A 20,502-nucleotide genomic window follows, 5' to 3' on the forward strand; every position below is an offset into this window, starting at 1 on the left:
TATAGTCAGGCTGCGCTCACCTTCCCTTTGCTCCACTATTGATAAGGGGTGTGCTGCTAAATTAATAAATAACAAGCAGAAAAATTTGGTATACAGCCACTACTGCTGATAATTTGAGTCATACAATTTTGTGTGGATAGGCTGCTACACTAGCAAATAACAAGGAAAAACCAAAATAAGTGCTGCCATATTGCCTAGGGTTGTGCAAACAGAGAGGAGAGAGCTAGCAGCAGGGAAGTGAGGAAGTGGAAATGCCAGGCTGAACCCTCCAGGGATGAAGAGCACTTGATGATAAGCAGGGGTGTCGTTCGCCAAGCATTTAGTATATCTAGAGAATAGTTTTGACTAACAAACAGAAGTGAGGCCATTGAAATACTATGTTCTTGCATTCCAGGCATTTGTCCCTGGGTGCATACTGCCCTAAATGTTTGCAGTGCTAGGTGAGTTTTCCTAGCCCATCCAGCTTCAACAGTTCTCAGACCCTCATATAGTTTGACAGGCTACCAGCAGTCGGGCTGGAAGGGGCACCTATACCCTCCGCAAGCAGCTAAACACCCATGTGCATTGGGCCTAAGGCTGGCCATACACTATAAAATGTTATTGTACGATCCTTGCAAAATCTCCTCTTGATTTACCAAAACTATGTTTTATGTGGAAAAACCTAAACAATCCATGTCATTAATATAAAATCAAGCAAGCCCTTGCACTTTGGTGAATGGTCAGCCCAAAGCCAGCCATAGATGGATCAAATCTCAGCCCGTTCACCGATTACCAGCTGAGATTCCATGCATCTTTGGGCAAGCTGATTGTACTTAAGTCAATCCATCGATCAACTTGGGTACAACCAGCCATCTGGATTTTTAGCGCGTGATTACTGCCCGCGGCTGTGGCCACTAGCAGTAATCATGGTGTTCTGCAGGCCAAGAAGGCTTTCCCCCTCTCCAGCAGAACACAATAGCTGACTGTGTTGATGGGGAATCAAGCAATTTTCTTTCTTTTTGCTGGTTGTTTACAGTAGAGTGGTGGCAGGCTAACAAAATTCTGTTGTAATAGAAACATGGCAATTATTTCTGTGAACTTTAAAAACTAATTTTTCCTCGATGCTTATAGGTAGAGGTCAGTTCTAGGTCTCTTTCACAAAGGTAATGAGATATATGCAAATATATAAATTTATAGGACATTTTAAATACATGTAATCATTTTAAATGATCTAGTGCACACTGTGCCTTTTTTACTTCCAATTAAGCACATTTAGTTTAATTTCATTTAGAAATAAATAGAAATCTATACGATTGGGGGTAAGTTAGATACTCTCAACACATCTAAATGCATCTAAACACATGTAAATGTATAGTTTGGAGGAAAATATTGTATGGAAGCTGAAAATATATGTAAACACATGTTCCTTTTGCACATGAATGCAAAACAAGCATTCTACTTCCCAGATCAATTTCTCAGGAGGCCTATTTGAATGAAGCTTTAAAGTGATTATACCGCTTGTTCAGAATATGTTAATACTTTAGTATGAGTAGTGTGGGCACACGTTCATTTTAAGGAATTTTCATTTTATAATGGTGGACGATGTAGCAAACTTGCTCATCAGAGTTGGACGCGGAGTTCCCCTTTTTTATTAGAAGTATTCCTCAATCCTTTATTCCTTACCCCCTCCCTTCCTGAGAGGCACAGGGACAGATGTGTAAGTGTTAAAAGTTGCTGGCAGGCTGGAGCAGCAGGGGGCCCAACACTACAAAGCCCCCCCCCATAGAGACAGCAGCCTCTCTGTCCAAGGGACCTGTGTGATTTCACACCTCGGGGAAGGATGGCAGAAACTTCTCAAGAGTTCAAGGCATTCCCCAGAAGCACAAACAAGATAACATTTTTAACAGATCTGGTTTTCCCCTACGTTTCATGTCATGGATTATGACAGATGTTGGTTCTAATTCAGAGTTCGCCCGACTGACCCCTCCCTAAACAGCGTATTGGTCAGTTACTCAGAGCCATTCCCCCTGCTGGGGGACTTTTAAAAACTCAGTAATAGGCCTAAAGAGTTAAGCTGAAGAGATCTCCTAATTTTAACATCGTAACAGCAGGAGATCAAAGACCCTTTGCTCTGCAACTTGGATCTGCTACCTCAAGGCTTAACACGGCAAGTAACTTAACCTTTTAACTTCTCCCTGTTATCTCTTGGCTGTGATATGCTGTTTTTATATATAAATATATATATATAGTTACATTTTCTTTGTAAATATTTTATTGCACCTGTTTGACTCTTTTAGTAATAAATCTTTCTTTCTGAAAGTGTTAAACTGTTTCTAAGCGCTTACTTGCAATTCACGAATTCCTGCCTTTTGAAGAGACGCTACTGTGTTTGTTTAATCCTCTGCCCAATCGGCCTGCGGTGACCGTATAGGACAGGAGACTTTTCAACCATTACAGTGTATATTGGATAAAGAGAGTTTCCTCTTTCTCTGTACAAAAAGGGGTGGTGGCAGTGAAGGGTTAGTTGCGTAATTAACCCGACCCAGTAACAAGCGCATTCAGGCTGCCGGTGCGTCAATTGCGTTCCATTAGCTGGACAATCGTTGTGCAGGGCGCAGCTGAGTGTGGCATTGTTACGCGCGTCACACCGCGGTTTTAGATCGTCCGGTCCTTTGGTCACGAGTTTGGTAAGAAGGTCTGGGGTCTGACGCAGCAGGCGTGACGTATTATTGTTGGTCGCGGTCGTGTGATTGTCGCATGTTGAAGGTGGCGATCGAGCGACCGTGACAGACGATATCAGCTTTTTGATAAAAACCCTGACTTATATGATTTTCGTTGCTTTGCCAGTTACTTGGTACCATTCCTGTTTTGTGTTTTTTTGTTTATTATAGATTCATATATGTATTATGCTCATATGTAACATAATGAAAGTGAATTAAACATTCATAAAAAGTAACTAAAGAAAATTTGGAATAAACAGTATGTAATGCTTTTATTAGGTAAAACAATAAACATTTATATTTTGTGCTGAACAACATTGTGTTGTCATTTAGGATTCAATTGCTGTAGCAGAAGGGATGCATAGGGTGGCATTGTGCATAGTTTCTTCAATAAATCTTACATAGGGAAATAAACGGGTGTAGATGCCTGGTCTCCTGGCATTACCACAGACACTAAATCCAGAACACACTACAGCCTCCAGCACTCCATCACACACCAAGGGTCCACCAGAGTCTCCCTGAGGGATTGAAAAGTTATTGATTTACTGTTATTTATATAACACTTATTGCAAGTGTTGCACGTCAAAAAACATCCAAACAAAAACAGTAAATGAACAAAACAAGTTTTATGGGAAAAACACACACAAATACTTACTGCAGGCTCTGGTTTTTGTCTGCTTCTCCAGAAAGCCAGTGATATCACTATTCCTCACCGATGCCTCCTAGGAAGCTGGGTGCTCGTAATTTCACATCAATGACATGAATGCACTCTTAGGGCAATCTCTTACTGGATTATGAGTGCCTAGCTTTCCTAGGAGGCAGTGGTATGGAACTCTGGTGTCACTGGCACCTTCAGGGAGCAGATGGAAGACAGAACCAACAAATTTTTTTATTTTTCATTTTTTTTAACCCAAAAACGAAAGTGTAACATATTACAGTTTACTAATCTGGCGGCTGCATTAGTTTTCTTTTTTGTTAGACTTTTTTCCCTTTATTTTCATCTGCTGATCCTGCCTGTAACACACTTCCTTTTTAAGCATATCTCCATTCTGGATGGAGAGCAACAAAGACACCATTGAGCAGCAGCATTATCAATCTGGAGATATGGTAGAGTCAAGCTGGGTAGACACATCCATTGTCGGGCAGCACAGTGGCTAAATGGTTAGCCCTTCCACCTGGCAGTACTAGGGTCGTTGGTTCAAATCCCAGCCATGCCTCCACCTGCCTGGAGTTTGCATGTTCTCCCTGTGCCTGCATGGGTTTCCTCTGGGTACTCCAGTTTCCTCCCACACTCCAAACACATGCTGGTAGGTTAATTGGATCCTGTTTAAATTGTCCCTAGTATGTGTATGTATGGATGTGAGTTAGGGACCTTAGATTGTATGCCCCTTGAGGGTTAGAGACTGATGTGAATGTAGAATATATGTAAAGTGCTGTGCAAATTGATGGCTCCCTGAAATAAATACATTGTTCAGAAGTGTCCCATGTACATGGGGCCTTAGTAAACCTAGCATTTTATATTCCTGAGAGGTTCCTGCTGCACCATGTACTTGTATGAAAAAGTATCCTGTTCTGTTTGCATTGCTTCCTTTGTGTAAAACCCCTGGTGTTCCTGCCAGTCCCTCTGCTTTAATATTAAAAATTGACAACACTAGGCATGCCAGCAAAGTATGGTCAGTTTTTTAGCTGTTTTGGGAATTCAGTGTGTTCTCCTCCAATGATCAGAAGCCCCCCCTGCACAGCCATTCATTGGGAAATTCAGTGTGCTGCTGTTTCTCCTCCCCCAGCTCTCTGTTCTCAGCTGTATAAGAAGCTTAGAGGGAATGTGATCATTTATAAAACAGGGAAAAAGAAAAAAAAGGTATTTAAAATGTTTTTATAAAACAAAAAAGAATGCACTGCACCACAGTATGTAAACCTGCAATTAAAAAGGCTGCCTGGCCTGTGTGTTGTGTCCACCAAATTAGAAAGGCATCAAATTGACTGCTTCCCAATGACATCACACTGATGAAACTCGTAGAGGAGGGACTACCGGTCTCTACATTTGGTGATGCCACTTCCCGCCTGAAACACCCAGTAATTGGAGCGGCTTCAGGGCAACAGCGGTGAGATAGTGCTCCTAGTACTATACACAGAAGGGTATTTATTATCATATGTGTTTTGAGCTATTTTAACTCTTTTTCGGGATTTTTCCAGCAAACACTTTTAACTACTTGCCTACTGGGCACTTTTACCCCCTTCCTGCCCAGGCCAATTTTCAGATTTCAGTGCTGTCGCACTTTGAATGATAATTGCGCGGTCATGCAACAAGGTACCCAAACAAATTTTTATAATTTGTTGAGACAGATAGAGCTTTCTTTTGGTGGTATGTAATCACCAACTTTTTTTTTTTTGCTAAACAAACTACAAAAAGACTGAAAATTTGGAAAAAAAATGTTTTCCTTAGTTTCTGTTATATAATTTTGTAAATAAGTAATTTTTCTCCTTCGCTAATGTACGCTAATGAGGCTGCACTGATGGCCACTGATAGGCTGCAGTGATGGGCACTGATAGGCGGCACTAATGAGGAGGCACTGATGGGCATTGACAGGCATCACTTGTGAGCATTGACAGGCATTGCTGATGGGCACTGAAAGGCAGCACTCATATATGGCACTGATAGGCTGCACTGATGGGCACTGATAGGCGGCACTGATGAGGAGGCACTGATGGGCATTGACAGGCATCACTTGTGTGCATTGACAGGCACTGCTGATGGGCACTGAAAGGCAGCACTCATATATGACACTGATAGGCTGCAGTGATGGGCACTGATAGGCGGCACTGATTGGAACCGTTAGGTGGCACTGATGGGCACTGATAGGCGGCACTGACTGGCACTGATAGATGGCACTGATAGGTGGCACTGATAGGTGACACTGACTGGCACTGATAGTTGTAACTGAAAGGCAACTCTGATGGGCACTGATATGTGGCATTGATGTGCACTGGTAGGCACTGATATGTGACATCGATATGCACTGATGGGCACTGGTATGTGGCATTGATGGGCACTGACAGGTGGCATTGATGGGCACTAACAGGTGGCACTGATGGGGCTAAACTGATCATCAGGGGACTGATGATCAGTGTAAATGTCTCCTCTGAGGAATGCCGATTACCGACTCTCCTCTCATGTGCTGTCAACATGAGGAGAGGACTGCCGATAACCAGCATTTCCTATTTACATGTGATCAGCTGTGATTGGACACACCTGATCACATGACTTTACTCTGATTGGCGATCCGCTGTGTCCCAGGGACACAGCGCACCACTGATCGTCTTAGAGTGGAGGATGTCATATGACTTCTCCCAGAATGAGAGAACCGCCACCCGCCCATCATTTCCTTATATGGTGGACAGGAGGTGGTTAAAGCAGTTCTAGAAGCAGTTTTCTTTTCTTTTTTTAGTTATTCCTTACACTATTTAATGGCCCTGTGATCCATTTTTCACTATTTTTTCCAGTGTTTTTCTTTCTCCTTGAAACATCTTCTGTGAGCTCCTGAACCTCTCTTTTTCCCCCTCACTTACATTTGCTTGGAATGAGCAATGTATGTTAATTGCAGTCATGTGAAGCACTCTACATACACTACAAATACTGTAGTCCATACCACTAGTCCATTTTTTGAGTGGCAAGATTAGATGGCTACTGTAAGCTCCTAAATACAGTGGGACGATCCATTGTAAATGAATGTAGCAACCCTCTAACAGGAAGATGGATTACAGCAGAAAAAAGGAATTCAAAGAGTTGGAGGAGGCTAAGAGCAATATAAGATATGTTTTGGAGTTATGAATACACACTCCTATAGAATATATTTTTGAAACCAGAGTTTAGTGTCACTTTAAGTTGTCTTTTATGTGCCCTCCTCAGCTATACCAAAGGTAAGTGGCCTTTATCTGTCTTCCAAGGTGTTTAACAGTATGAACACTGATTATATCAGTATATTGTAGCAAACAAGCAGCAACTTTCAGCAGAACGGTCAGTATGTTTACAACCCGTAAAATGGAACAAAACCCACCGATTTATTGGTTTTTAAAAAGTTTCATTCAAAGCATGTCATGAGTGATAAGTGTCACAGTTACTAGTGTGCTTATGTCAGCTCTCAGCTGAACTGTCAAACCATCAAATGTCTGGTGTCATAGCTGATCATGTGCAGCACCATGGCAATTGCAGATTAAACAGAAGCTGAGATGGCAGCTTCCTTGGCTGTAAAGGATAGGAGGGATTAGATCCACTTTAAGCCGGACTGTTGCTGCTGAAAGGAGATTTGTAGTGATGGAAATGCTGCTTGTCCTCTACATCATTTTCTCAGCAATTTTCATTCCATTCCCACATACAGAAAGTATGACATTATCATCCAGCACACATTCTTTTCTTACCTCACATGAGTCTTGTTTTGCACTCCCTGCACACATCATACTCTCCGTGATTTCATCTTGGTAGTAACCCCGACCATTACAGACTGCTCTGCTGATCACAGGTACTGATACCTCATGCAGCTGGTAAGGTTTCTTCCCTGTGCGCTTTATTTTCCCCCAGCCAGCTACCAGACATTGACTACCTGCAGGTATCACTTTGTCTTCACATTGGATTTGTATGGGCTTCACTTTATCGCTCAGTGTGACATTTACTGCTAGCTGAAAAAAAAAGGTTTCAGTCCATAATGAGTATTTCAAATTGCAAATTGCAAAGCTTTCTGTTCATATGTGGCATGGCAAGAAGGAATAAGGCCCCTTTCACACGGACGTTCTGATCAGGATGTTTTTAAGGTGGACCCAATCAGAACCTCCATTCTCCTCTATGGGAGTGTAAACAGACATGTGTCCATTTACACCTGCCAACATCCGATCCGTTTTCATCTGATCGCCCATTGAGGAGAGCGAGCAGCTCTGTGTATTCTCTGCAGCAGCAGAGCAGACACAGAACTGTCATCTGCTTGTTCAGTGGGGATCGGCAGAGAGATCACCCCCTGCTGAGCAAGCAGATCCGCTAAACGGGTCTGTCCCTTGTAAAATGTTTCCATAGTATTTTTCAGAAGCAATGCACAGTACATTACCATTATATTACACATTGGGGTTCTGATATATTAATGTGCAATGTATTTAAAGGATAAGTTCACGTTTTAACAAAAAATAATACATGCACATCTTTTTGCAGGTAAAAAAATGTGCATTTATTTATTTTTTGTTGCAGGAGCCTGGAAAGCATTGCACCAGCGATCAGCAGATTGCTGGTGCCATGCAGGTCTCCTGCAGACCTGTCAATATATTTGCTTGCCCATACAGGATGTACAAGCAAGCAGATATACAGTACTGACAGGAAGTATCGATGAACTAATAGGGTGCTCCACAGCACCCTGATAGTTCATTGAGAACTACATGCTGACAGCTGTTTTGGCTGTCGGGACTTTTAGTTCATTCATTCACAGGACACTGTGGATGAATGACCCAGCTGTGTGGGCGGAGCTGTACATAGCTGCGTTTTTTTCAAATTGTGACAGCTATCAGGAGGGAGAAGTTCCCCTGCTAGCTGTCACAATGGGGATCAGAGGGGTGTGGAGGCCAGTCCGTTCATAACATGTTACACCCTGAATATGTTTGTAACATGTAACATGTTACAAAAGTTGAACTTATCCTTTAATAGCCCCTTCCTTTATCCTAGCACTGTTCCTTCTTTTTTTGCTTTCTCCTTATTTTCCTTAGGACTTATGTACAATGGGCCTTTCCACGCATATTATATGCCTAGCGTAATTTCCTAGTGCATTCCTGCAAACCAGGGAGCCACATGTACTGAATGCAACCTATCATATAAGTGAATGGCTGTATCTGGCTGTGCTCTTGTGAACGTCAAAGCTTGATTGCATCAGCGTTTACTTGTTCATGGGTGCCCAATGTAATTTCTGAATGTTTACAAGAGAACAGGCACGTACAACCATTCACTTGTGTGTCAGGCTGTACGCATCACATGCACAAATGCTGTAGCAGCTGACTTTTAATAATGGACACTTACCTGTCCAGGGATCCAGTGCCATCCTCACCCAGGCCAGCTCTTTGCTGGTCTTTGGGTCCCCAGCACCAGGATGTTTAGCGTAGGAAACCGACTCCTTGCAACTTCACAGCCGGCTGCTCACTGAGCATGCATGAGTTGCGCTGTGCTTTGTGAATGGTTCTGAAAAAACACAAAAACGAAGGGTAACCAAGGGTGACCCGCCAATATATGTATATAGAAAAATCAACTCTACAAAACGTGATCCTATACAAAAAAGAAAATTGCAAAAATATTTGTGATTTTTTTTTTTATAGAATTACATTTTGTACAGTTGATTTTTCTATATACATATACCGACAATACATCCTTGATTATCCTTCGTTTTTGTGTTTTTCTCAACTTTGACTTCTGGGGGGGTTAACCCCCCACCCCCCGATATAAGTATATATACCACAGCTCACTGCTGTATGCACAGCCTCACCTCCTTTATGTCCTGTAGTAATTTGTGAATGGTTCTGAAGCCTTCTGGGACCTGTGACATGTCCCTGAAGGCTGTGGGTAACTGCTCTCCAAAAGAAAAAGTGCTGAAAGTTAAAGGGGGGGGGGGGGCAGACAAGGGGTGAAATATCCCTTCAAATGATTGCCCCAGAGAGATGTCCCTGGAACTTTTTTTTAAAATGTTGGCAACTATGGGTATGTAGTCCAGGAAACTATGGAGATATCAAAAGATGGGGCTGTTCACCTGTTTGTAATACAATCACATATGAAAAATTCCAGAAAAACTAGGTATGATGAATAAATGAGTCTTACCTTCAAAAGAAGGAGGTCATGTTCCTTGGTAGTTTTGTTGTACTGAGGATGAGGGAACTGTTTCTCAATGCTGACAACCAACCTCTCAGGGTCCAACAGAGAGTTCATCCCCAGTACAGCCAACATAGTATGGTTACTGCAAAGAAAGGGACACATCATTATTATTATCACATCATTATTTAAATAATAAGGGATCCTCCTGCGCTCATGGGAATAATTGACAAAATACAGCTGCTGTCACTTAGCTGATACCAATAAGTGCAAAATAAAATTAAAAATTAGTGAAGCGCTTGTATCACATGAATACAATCATGTATCTCCATATAGTGTAATTATAAATCAAAGTGACCACTATATATAATAAATGTGTGTTGACTCCCTCTAGTGGAAAGAAAAAATAGTGTCAACCAAAATAGCTAAATAACACACATTAGGAAACTAAATATATAGTGCATAAATCAAATATAATAAACAGAATATATATACGTGAAAACAGAATATTGGCCACATACAATAGTGTCTAAATTATACATAAATAATATATGCCATAAGTGAACAAGACAATATCAAAGGTGAAAAAAATATTCCATGCATGTGACTGTGCTTTAAGCTGGAACACACACGTGATCTCCACTTCTAAGTGCAAGTACTCTCCTTCAAATGGCAGCAATGCCTGCTCACCTCCCTTCCTCGACCCACACAGGGCCTCAAAGCAGTTACCACCTCAGTGGTGTATTCCTCTGGCAGACTCCTTATTCCTCCTCCTCTCTTATGCAACTCATAAAAAGACAAGAAAGCCTTCCATAGTGTAGTAAATTTAATAGGCAAAGTTAAAAGTTACAAAGTTTTCCACTCACATGCTCCTTTCCATAAAAAAGCGTTTTTCCCATGCACATCATTATTTATCTATACAGTGAACCTGACAATAACAGAATAATAATTGTATCTTATACATTCTGGTAACTAGCCAAAGCTGGTGAGAATTAGGACTCTTTGAACCTTTTCTTCCAAAAAAGGTATTAAAATGACTTTAAAAAAATGATCACAGAAAATGTTATTGCCAAAATGCCTTGTTAAAGAAGATTTCATCTGTTCTTCCCTGTATATAAGCATACTATACAGTGCCTTGAAAAAGTATTCATACCCCTTGAAATTTTATGCGACCAACACAAAGTGGCACATAATTTTCAGATATTGATTTGTAAAACATTTTGAAAACCATTTATCATTTTTCTTCCACTTCACAATTATGTGCCACTTTGTGTTGGTCTATCACATAAAATCCCAATAAAATACATTTCGGTTTTTGGTTGTAACATGACAAAATGTGGAAATTTCAAGGGGTATAAATACTTTTTCAAGGCACTGTATACTGTGGGGAGCTGTGTTTGAGCTTCAGCCCATGTTCACAGTATGCAGTGCGGGACACATGTAATTCGCACAGGAGTCGCACTGCAGTCCTGTGCAAATTACATTACAAATGTATGGCTCAAATTGCATCGCATACGCACCAAAAAGGAGCAGGATCTTTTTTTAAATCCACACCTGAATCACATTCCATGGGTGTTCTCACTCATGCGATGCAATTTCTGGCAATTGCATTGCGTTTTTTGCAATCTGTTTCAGGGATCATTAATTTATCACTGACACTCTCACCAGATTGCATGAACGTGATGTGATTGCAATGTGGTGCGGGAAACACATAGGATTTGCAGTGTTTCCCACACCACATTGGAGTGAACCCGGGCTACAAGTTCTTTCATGCATCCTTGGCCAAATATTGCTAATGCTGGTTTCAGGGCAATGAAATTAAAAAACTCAAAGTAGTTAACATCACAGGAACTTCACAGCTCTAATTCAAATGCAAATTGTGGGTCAGAGTTTTTAGTGCTTTAAGCACTGTCATCTGTTTGTGCCCACTTCAGCATGAGAGGGAGGTTGCACACAGAGTCATTTGTCCAGAGCCTGTGGTCCTGCTCACACGAACAATAAATTATAGTGAAAATAACCTTTAAAGAAAGCTGGCAGTTAGTGAATACAAATTCCCATTTGGTTTATTAGCAGTCAGTGGAATATGCCTCATTTTATATATTGGTGGTCAATACAAAGTTCCCCCTTTATACATGGGTGGTGAGTAGAATGTGCCCACTTTACAAACTGGTAGTCAATATCTAGTTACAGAAAATCAATATTTCACTGTTTGCCTTTCAATACTAAATTTGTTGTAATTGTTATAAATAGTATGAAATATTCTAATGTTCTGTGACATTTATAGGTGCTATTATATCAGAACTCCTGGTGGAATGACAAAAGATAGATAGATAGATAGATAGATAGATAGATAGATAGAGATGGATAGATAGATAGATAGATAGATAGATAGATAGATAGATAGATAGATAGATAGATAGATGTCAACCTACTTGTCAGGAACACAGTGTGCTGCACTGATCACCCATTGTGGACTGAGTAAGGCACCACCACATAAATGACTGCCATCCACGTGCAATGATACCATGTATGGTCTGCTGTGTAGAGCGGACTCTGACCCTCCTAAGATCCGACCCCGTGGTCTGCAATCTAAAAGAAATATAGAGGAATTAGTCAGAGATTGAATCCTTGGAAAGTGATTCTTCAAAGCAGTATTAAACCCAAAAGCAAACATTAATTGTATTGCAGCTTACTAATTCTTAGATGTGACTTTATTTTTTAGGCTTTCTTTCTTTTATTTTCACCTTGTGATCTGGCTAGGAAGTCTGTTGTTTTTCAAAAGAACAAGCTCTCCAGCAGAATGTATCAGTCTACATGAATGGGAGAAACCATCATTTAACAGTGATGGGGGGGGGTAAAATGATTAACTTGTATTAAAACCTTTATTGCAAAAGCAAGAAAATGTTTGCTGTAACTGATTACAAAGTGTGAGCTGGAATTTGGCTTCAATTAGTTACTATTCTTAAATCTGCTAAAACATTTACCACTCCCCTCTCCCCCAGACTGATGTCTGCTATGTCCTGGCTCTTTCCTCCAGTGTTGTGTCCTACTAATACCAGAGGTGTGTTACTGGCCAAATCACCAGGTGAAAACAGAGGGAAAAAACCTAAAAAAAGAAAACCTACGCAGCCACCACATCTAATAACTGGTAAGCTGCAATAAATTACATTTTGTGTTTGGGATTTATTACCGCTTTAAGTCAGTAACTAAAGCTGGCCTATACACCTTGCAAAATTTGTCCGCTTCCTGATGAACCAGCTGAAATTCACTTTGTGGGTGGCTTTGATGGTCTCCTCCTGCCAGACATCTTTGGATTTCAAAATCTATGGAGCCAGCTGGAAAACTGTCCATCAAACAATGGCTGCATCCAGTGAGATGCAGCTGCTGTTCAAGCGTTCTGACAACTGCTGCCAGCAGTTGTCAGAATACAATTTCTCAGTAGGGAGATTCATCCATCTGCACTGTATAGAGTGGACAGGGAAATTGTTAGATTTTTTTCAGCCTGTAGGCTGAAGCAAGAAAATTTATCAGCATATGGCCAGCCTACATTTTATATAATAATTAAAGATACACTCCCAATATTCTAACATAAAAATGTTGGATTTCCTTGACTCAGAAAGCGCAACCTACCTGTTGAATTGACGTCTTTTTGTTTTATTCAGTTAATGCAGCTGACCTCCCTGCAAAGCTAAATCCCTTTCGAGTAGGGAGGTGCAGAATGACATCGGACTTCAGTCATTGTGAATGACTTTGTCTATTTTTGCAAAAATGTGTACTGTATAAAATACCAAAAACAGTGGCGTCCCTTGGTGGGTGCAGGGGGTGCATAGCAGAGCAATACAAAGCAATGTGCTGGCACAGTGAAACACACACACAGCACACAGTTAACCCTTTGATCGCCCCAAATGTTAACCCCTTCCTGCCCAGTGCCATTAGTACAGTGTCAGTGCTTTTTATTAGCACTGATCACTGTATTAGTGTCACTGGGAATGTCAGTGACAGTTAGTCAGTCCCCCCAGTGTCAGAATGCCTGCCGCAGTCCTGCTATAAGTTGCTGATTGCCACCATTACTAGTGTACAAAAAAAAAATTCCAGTATATATACCACCATTTGTACACGCTATAACTTTCAGGTAAACCAATTAATTTAAACATATTGGGATTTTTTTTTTTAGCAAAGACATGTAGCAGAACACAGTTTGGCCTAAACTTATGAGGAAATTAGATTTTTTAAATTTGTTTACTGGTCATGTTTAATAGCAAAAAGTCAAAAATATTGTTTTTTTCTCAAAATTGTTGGTCTTTTTTTTGTTTATAGCACAAAAAATAAAAAATGCACAGGCAATCAAATACCACCAAACAAAAGCTCCATTTGTGGGAAAAAAGAACATAAATTTCATTTGGGTGCAGTGTTGCATGACTGCGCAATTGTCAGTTAAAGTACCACAGTGCCGTATTGCAAAAAATAGCCTGGTCAGGAAGAGGGGTAAATCCTATGGAGGGTAAGTGGTTAAGGAGCAAGAAGCAAAGTATTGTAGAATCGGGACCCCATACTTCTTTTACAAAGACCAGACTATGCTGGCCTCCCAACCATAACAAGAGGAGAATGATCGCAATACCCCGCATGCTCTCTAGTGGGACAGTGGGATTGCTACAGGTGTAAGGCCAGGAGCATAGATGGGTTTTTCTTACTCCCCCCCTTTTTTTTCTTCTTTTCTCCCCCACTTATCTACCTGCCTACCTACTGTTCTCACTCCCTTCCTCTGCTTATCCCTTCTCACACCTTCCCCCTTCCTAGTCTCTAATCTCTTCTGTTGTCTACTCACTCCCTACATTGAACTTTCCCCTCTGAGGTTCATTGTTGTTTCCTCCTCCAATGACAAACATGAAAATAAAGGAGGAGTTTAGGAGATATGTTTTCAGGATTTAGATAAATGGATCTGCTGGCTTCTTATTTGCTGTACTAATTACACCAGCACTCAGCACATTGTTTTGTAAGGTTACTTGTTTATGTATCTTACGGTGTATAATGCTTCTTCTACATTCCTTTCAGCTGTGTATTTGTTGGAATATTGTGTCATGCTCTTTCTTCAAAATAAGGAATAAAAAAGAAAAAGGTTGAGAAAGACTGATATAGAGTAATACAGTCTGGGGCAGTAGAGCTCATTCTTATTGAAGGGAAGTCCGTAAAGTCAGCTGGCAAATCCGATGGAACCACATGTAGGTTGTAATCACACGTTGAAAGAGATTAGTATTTGTTTTTTCTTTTTTACAATTATTGCTGCTTTTCCTTGTACACATTTTTTGGAGGGGGCTCAGCACAGACAAGTGACTGTTGCCCTGTCTGTCCAAAAACCTTTCTATGTGTATCCTTTTTAACATTTGTATTATTTTGTTATTTTCTGCATAACTGTACACTTTTTTGATATTTAACAATGTATCATGCCTGCTGCAGTAATGTAAAGGCTTGTGTGTGGAGATGGTGGAGAACCCGATGGGTCAAAATGTTTGTCAATGAAAGCATGGTCTCTATTAGCACACTGTCACAATTTGATGGAAAGACACCACATAGAAGTTATAATTCTATACCCACAGTTGATCCAGAAGAAGGCAAAAAAACCCCCAGCAAAGCATGATCCAATTTGCTCCTGCTGGGAAAATAAATTCCTTCCTGATCCCCCAAGAGCAATCGGATATTCCCTGGATCAACTTTACCTATAAAAAAAGTGCTTCTTTGTGTCCATTAAAACACACTGGGAGTTATTTGCTGAACTACATGGTGCAAAATATGGTTTAGGTCTGCACAGAGACCAATCAGCTTCCAGGTTTTATTGTCAAAGCTGAATTGAACAAGCTGAAGTTAGAAGCTGATTGGCTAACATGCAGAGCTGCACCAAATTTCGAGTGCTCCAGTTTTAGTAAATCTCACTAACCCAGCAAAGAATGAGTAAAGCAATCTCCTTTGGCACTGTATACAACAGAGACTGGTCAGCATATGTCGCACAATAGGAGATAAGACATATTCAAATTGTTAATCTGCATGAACCTAAATGCGACAATAGCTGATAAAGGATGACACTTTTTTCACATTTTTTGCTACTTCTGCAGGCGATGACAATATTAAATAATAGCAATACAATATAATAATAACAACAACAATGACAACAAAAATAATACAACAAAATAATAATAATGATAATAATAATAATAATCATATAGAAGAATGAACATATAGTTGTTGCCTGAAAAGTAATAAACCATGCAGGCAAAAAAATCTATTCTATAAAAGATATAATACATCACACAGCTTATTGGTAAGTTCATATTTCCTCTTCTTTATACACATACTGCATGGTAGAATACCTATGACTAGTATTCATTTAAGCACTGTTTATGCAAATATTATTAATATGTTTTACTCACCATAATGAGGGATACTCAGCACCAGTACAAAAACAGAAAAGAGTCTGGCTGCGGTCATGTTGGACTTTAATGATTCCGTATATTTTCTCCCAAGTATATAAGGAGGTAAACCCCCCCAACAGCTACCTAATTTAACACCTCCTGTGCTGACTTCACATTATCCACTATGTAAACAGGAAACATACAAAACAATGGTATATCAGTCAGGAGTGATGGTGAGAGTATACAATGAAGCCAGCAAAGTTCATCCTAAGTGCACTTCTTTAACCTTTCCTGAACTAGCACAAAACAGAAGGAAACCAGTAAAATATTTCCAGGAAAATACAGGAAAAAACACTAATGTATCTGAGAAACTATATCAGAAATAAACATATATGGTCTAAATACACATCAGTATTGATATATTCTGTTCGAACAAGGGAAAATGTTAAGTTGTAATATATGTACAGTGCCTTGTGAAAATATTCATACCCCTTGAAATTTTCCACATTTTGTCATGTTACAACCAGAAACATAAATGTATTTTATTGGGATTTTATGTGATGGACCAACACAAAGTGGCATATAATTGTGAAGTGGAAGGAAAATGATAAATGCTTTTTTACAAATAAATATCTGAAAAGTGTGGCGTGCATTTGTATTCAGTCCCCTTTACTCTGATACCCCTAACTAAAATCTTGTAGAACTAATTGCCTTCAGAAGTCACCTAATTAGTAAATAGAGTCCCCTTGTGTGTAATTTAATCTCCATATAAATACAGCTGTTCTGTGAAGCCCTCAGAGGTTTGTTAGAGAACATTAGTGAACAAACAGCATCATGAAGGCCAAGGAACACACCAGACAGGTCAGGGATAAAGTTGTGGAGAAGTTTAAAGCAGGTTAGGTTATAAAAAAATATCCCAAGCTTTGAACATCTCACAGAGCACTGTTAAATCCATCATCTAAAAATGGAAAGAGTACGGCACAACTGCAAACCTACTGACATGGCCGTCCACCTAAACTGACAGGCCGGGCAAGGAGAGCATTAATCAGAGAAGCAGCCAAAAGGACCATAGTAACTCTGCAGGAGCTGCAGAGATCCACAGCTCAGGTGGTAGAATCTGTCCACAGGACAATTATTAGTCGTGCACTCCAAAAATCTGGCCTTTTTGGAAGAGTGTCAAAAATAAAGCCATTGTTGAAAGAAAGCCATAAGAAGTCCCGTTTGCACTTTGTGAAAAGCCACGTGGGGGACACAACAAACATGTGGAAGAAGGTGCTCCGGTCAGATGAGACCAAAATGTAACTATTTTGCCTAAAAGCAAAACGCTATGTGTGGGGAAAACTAACAATGCACATCACCCTGAACACACCATCCCCACCGTGAAACATGGTGATGGCAGCATCATGTTGTGGAGATGCTTTCAGCAGGGACAGGGAAGCTTGTCAGAGTTGATGGGAAGATGGATGGAGCCAAATAAAGGGCAATCTTAGAAGAAAACCTGTTAGAGTCTGCAAAACACTTGAGCCTGGGGCAGAGGTTCACCTTCCAGCAGGACAACAACTCTAAACATACAACCATAGCTACAATGGAATGGTATAGATCAAATCATATTCATGTGCTAGGATTGGCCCAGTCAAAGTCCAGACCTAAATCCAATTGAGAATTTGTGGCAAGACTTGAAAATTGCTGTTCACAGATGCTCTCCATCCAATCTGACAGAGCTTGAGCTATTTTGCAAAGAAGAATAGGCAAAAATGTCACTCTCTAGATGTACAAAGCTGGTAGAGACATCCCCAAAAAGATTTGCAGCTGTAATTGCAGCAAAAGGTGGTTCTACAAAGGACTTACTCAGGGGGGCTGAAATGCACGCCAGACTTTTCCGATATTTATTTGTAAAAAATTTTGAAAACCATTTATTATTTTCTTATTACTTCACATTTATGTGCCACTTTGTGTTGCTCTATCACATAAAATCCCAATAAAATACATTTACGTTTTTGGTTGTAACATGATAAAATGTGGAAAAGTTCAAGGGGTGTGCCACAGGCACATTAACCTCCCTGGCGGTATGATCATGTCAGGAATTTTGTGCTGAAAGCGGTACCATTTTTTTGCATGGAAATATGTAGTTTTTAATTGTAGGCTGTAATTTTTAGGAATAACTCACTGAAATCTATCCGAAAAAGAGTCTATTAAACATTCCGGATATGATAAAACTTGAAACACGAAATCATAAATTATAATTTAATAAATAATCATAAAAAATAATAATATAATAATAATAAATTTAATTCAATAATATAATCAAACCAAAAACACTGAAATTTGAAATACAGAGGCAAATTCGCACATCGCTGAGCAAAGTCGCAAAATCGTTTTCAGTGTCTGATGACGAATTTCCCCACAAATCATTATCACTCAATTCTGCAAGTGGTTCTGATTTACTATCGCTGTTCTAAAACCGCTTTTGATGTAAAGGGATGCTTTTTGGCCGCCATGGACTTTTCTAAGTTTCCAGGCAGAAAGAACAGTCAAAATGCAGGCAGGACACAGGACAAAGCAGTGGGGACAAAATGTATGTGAAATGCAGTGAAAAAGCAATGACAGCAAAAATGTCATTTTTTAAAAATTTCAAATTTCCCGCCGGTTCCGCCGCCCAAACGTTCCGACGTCACGGGGACCGGAACACGGAAGTCAGATGCCGGCATCCGCCGGAGGAGATGGACGGGGATGCTGCAGGGGACACATCGTGGGAGCGAAGGACAAGGTAAGTGCTGCAGGGACCCCCAGAGAACGCTGCATAGTAAGCCCGAGTGTAGCTCGGGGTTACCGTTCTTGGTATAGAAATTCTACCCCGAGCTACACTCGAGAAAACCTCCAAGGAGGTTAAAGTGTTACTAAACCCAGGACCTTGCATACACTATATCTGGTCTCCCTCAGTACAGTAAATATAAACTGCTAAATACCTTTTCTCATCAGCAGTTAGAGCAGTCTTGTGCAGGGGCGGACTGACCATTTGGAAACTCGGGCACTGCCCGAGGGCCCGGGGTCAGAAGGGGGCCCCATGAGATGCCCCTGGTACCTTTTTCATAGGCTTTTTTGAGTTTGGGCAAGGACACAGGGGCCCCATGATCTCTTATTGCCCGGGGGCCCCATGAGTTGTCAGTCCACCCCTGGTCTTGTGACTTCTATTAGTGCCCAACAGAGCACTGGTTAAACATTGTAGGAGAAGTCTTCATTCTCCCCTGATTGTCCTATGAAGCTGCATAATGCCTGACCTCTGTCTGGACAGCGCTGATCGACCCTGTGCTGATCACATACACTCTCCCAAGAAAAAAAAACTCTCTAGCAATACACCAAACTGCGCATGTGCAGGTTGCCTCAAGGCTCTGTGCTATTAGCAGATGGATTGGGAACTGTGGAAGAAGAGGAGGATCAGAGAAGACAGGATCAAACAGCCTTTTTTCACAATACAGAGGATTAACCCCTTAGGTTCCACAGTGAGTATAACAAGCACGCTTAAAGGGAAACAAAGCAGCGCTGATCTAAGCGTAGTAAATCACGTAAACCATCTATTAAAATATAAAAAAGCCACTCATAAAAAGAGCTTTGCGGCTCACATATCACATGTAAAGCATCCCCTGTAGATGAAAGTGTACTCCGGGCTGCTGTGGGGGCCATGATCCATGGCACACTCAGCTGCACTGGTGGTTCCCAGGGCTCCAAGACGCTGAAGGATCTGAGACCGACAGTCATGACATCACCGGAAGTTGAGGGTCAGGCCAGCTGATTTTCACATGTTCAGATCATGCTTGCTCCTTTCTCTAACACATGAATATGCTTTGATCTAAACCATTCCATTGTAGCTCTGGCTGTATGTTTAGGGTCGTTGTCCTGCTGGAAGGTGAACCTCCACCCCAGTCTCAAGTCTTTTGCAGACTCTAACAGGTTTTCTTCTAAGATTGCCCTGTATTTGGCTCCATCCATCTTCCCATCAACTCTGACCAGCTTCCCTGTCCCTGCTGAAGAAAAGCATCCCCACAACATGATGCTGCCATCACCATGTTTCATGGTGGGGATGGTGTTTAGGGTGATGTGCAGTGTTAGTTTTCCGCCTTATTTATTTGTAAAAAGTTTAAAAACCATTTATCATTTCCCTTCCCCTTCATAATTATCTGCCACTTTGTATTGGTCTAACACAGTGGTCGGCAAGCCGCGGCTCGCGAGCCACATGCGGCTCTTTACACGCTTTAATGCGGCTCTTGTGTGCCGGGCGCCCGCTCCCCTCCCTCCTCTCGGGCGGCAGGGACTCTGCAGCATGATCCAAAAAAAAAACAGCCAGGGCAGCGCGCTCAAATGCAATGATTGGCCAGTCTCGCTGCCACTCACATCCTGATAGCCAGTGATTGGCTGTCAGGATGTGTGTAGGCGGGGCAGCGTGACGAACGTGAGACTCACAGTCCGCCCTTAAGACCGGAACGGCGCGGGAACACGGCGAGAGGAACGCGCGGAGCAAAGGTAAGTGAATTGACACAGGGGGGACTTGGCTTACTACTTGCTACTTACTTAC

At 41.1% G+C, this 20,502-nt stretch overlaps 1 protein-coding gene across 1 annotated transcript; it reads right to left on the reverse strand.

Moving 5' to 3' along the window:
* Window positions 1-2,945: 2,945 nt before the first annotated feature.
* On the reverse strand, window positions 2,946-16,108 carry LOC149465186 (serine protease ami-like). Its single transcript, XM_089673572.1, has 5 exons — window positions 15,951-16,108; window positions 11,961-12,117; window positions 9,538-9,673; window positions 7,119-7,376; window positions 2,946-3,217 (listed from the first exon to the last, which is right to left on the reverse strand). The coding sequence occupies exons 1-5, from the start codon at window positions 16,006-16,008 to the stop codon at window positions 3,029-3,031; spliced, it is 798 nt and encodes a 265-aa protein (XP_089529698.1). The 5' UTR covers window positions 16,009-16,108; the 3' UTR covers window positions 2,946-3,028.
* Window positions 16,109-20,502: the final 4,394 nt, after the last annotated feature.

This window comes from Staurois parvus, unplaced genomic scaffold, assembly GCF_062004578.1.
Source record: "Staurois parvus isolate SC_StPar_1 unplaced genomic scaffold, SC_StPar_1.0 ptg000141l, whole genome shotgun sequence".
Classification (NCBI taxonomy): Eukaryota; Metazoa; Chordata; class Amphibia; order Anura; family Ranidae; genus Staurois; species Staurois parvus.

Bases quoted from the DNA above. Each gene is read 5' to 3' on its own strand.
- LOC149465186 (XM_089673572.1), bottom strand. From the start codon at position 16,008: ATGACCGCAGCCAGACTCTTTTCTGTTTTTGTACTGGTGCTGAGTATC. The intron at 9,674-11,960 runs GTAGGTTGACAT...CTTTCTTTGCAG, and splicing joins GCACACTGTGTTCCTGACAA to TAACCATACTATGTTGGCTG. The intron at 7,377-9,537 runs GTAAGACTCATT...TTTTTTTTTCAG, and splicing joins ATGACCTCCTTCTTTTGAAG to CTAGCAGTAAATGTCACACT.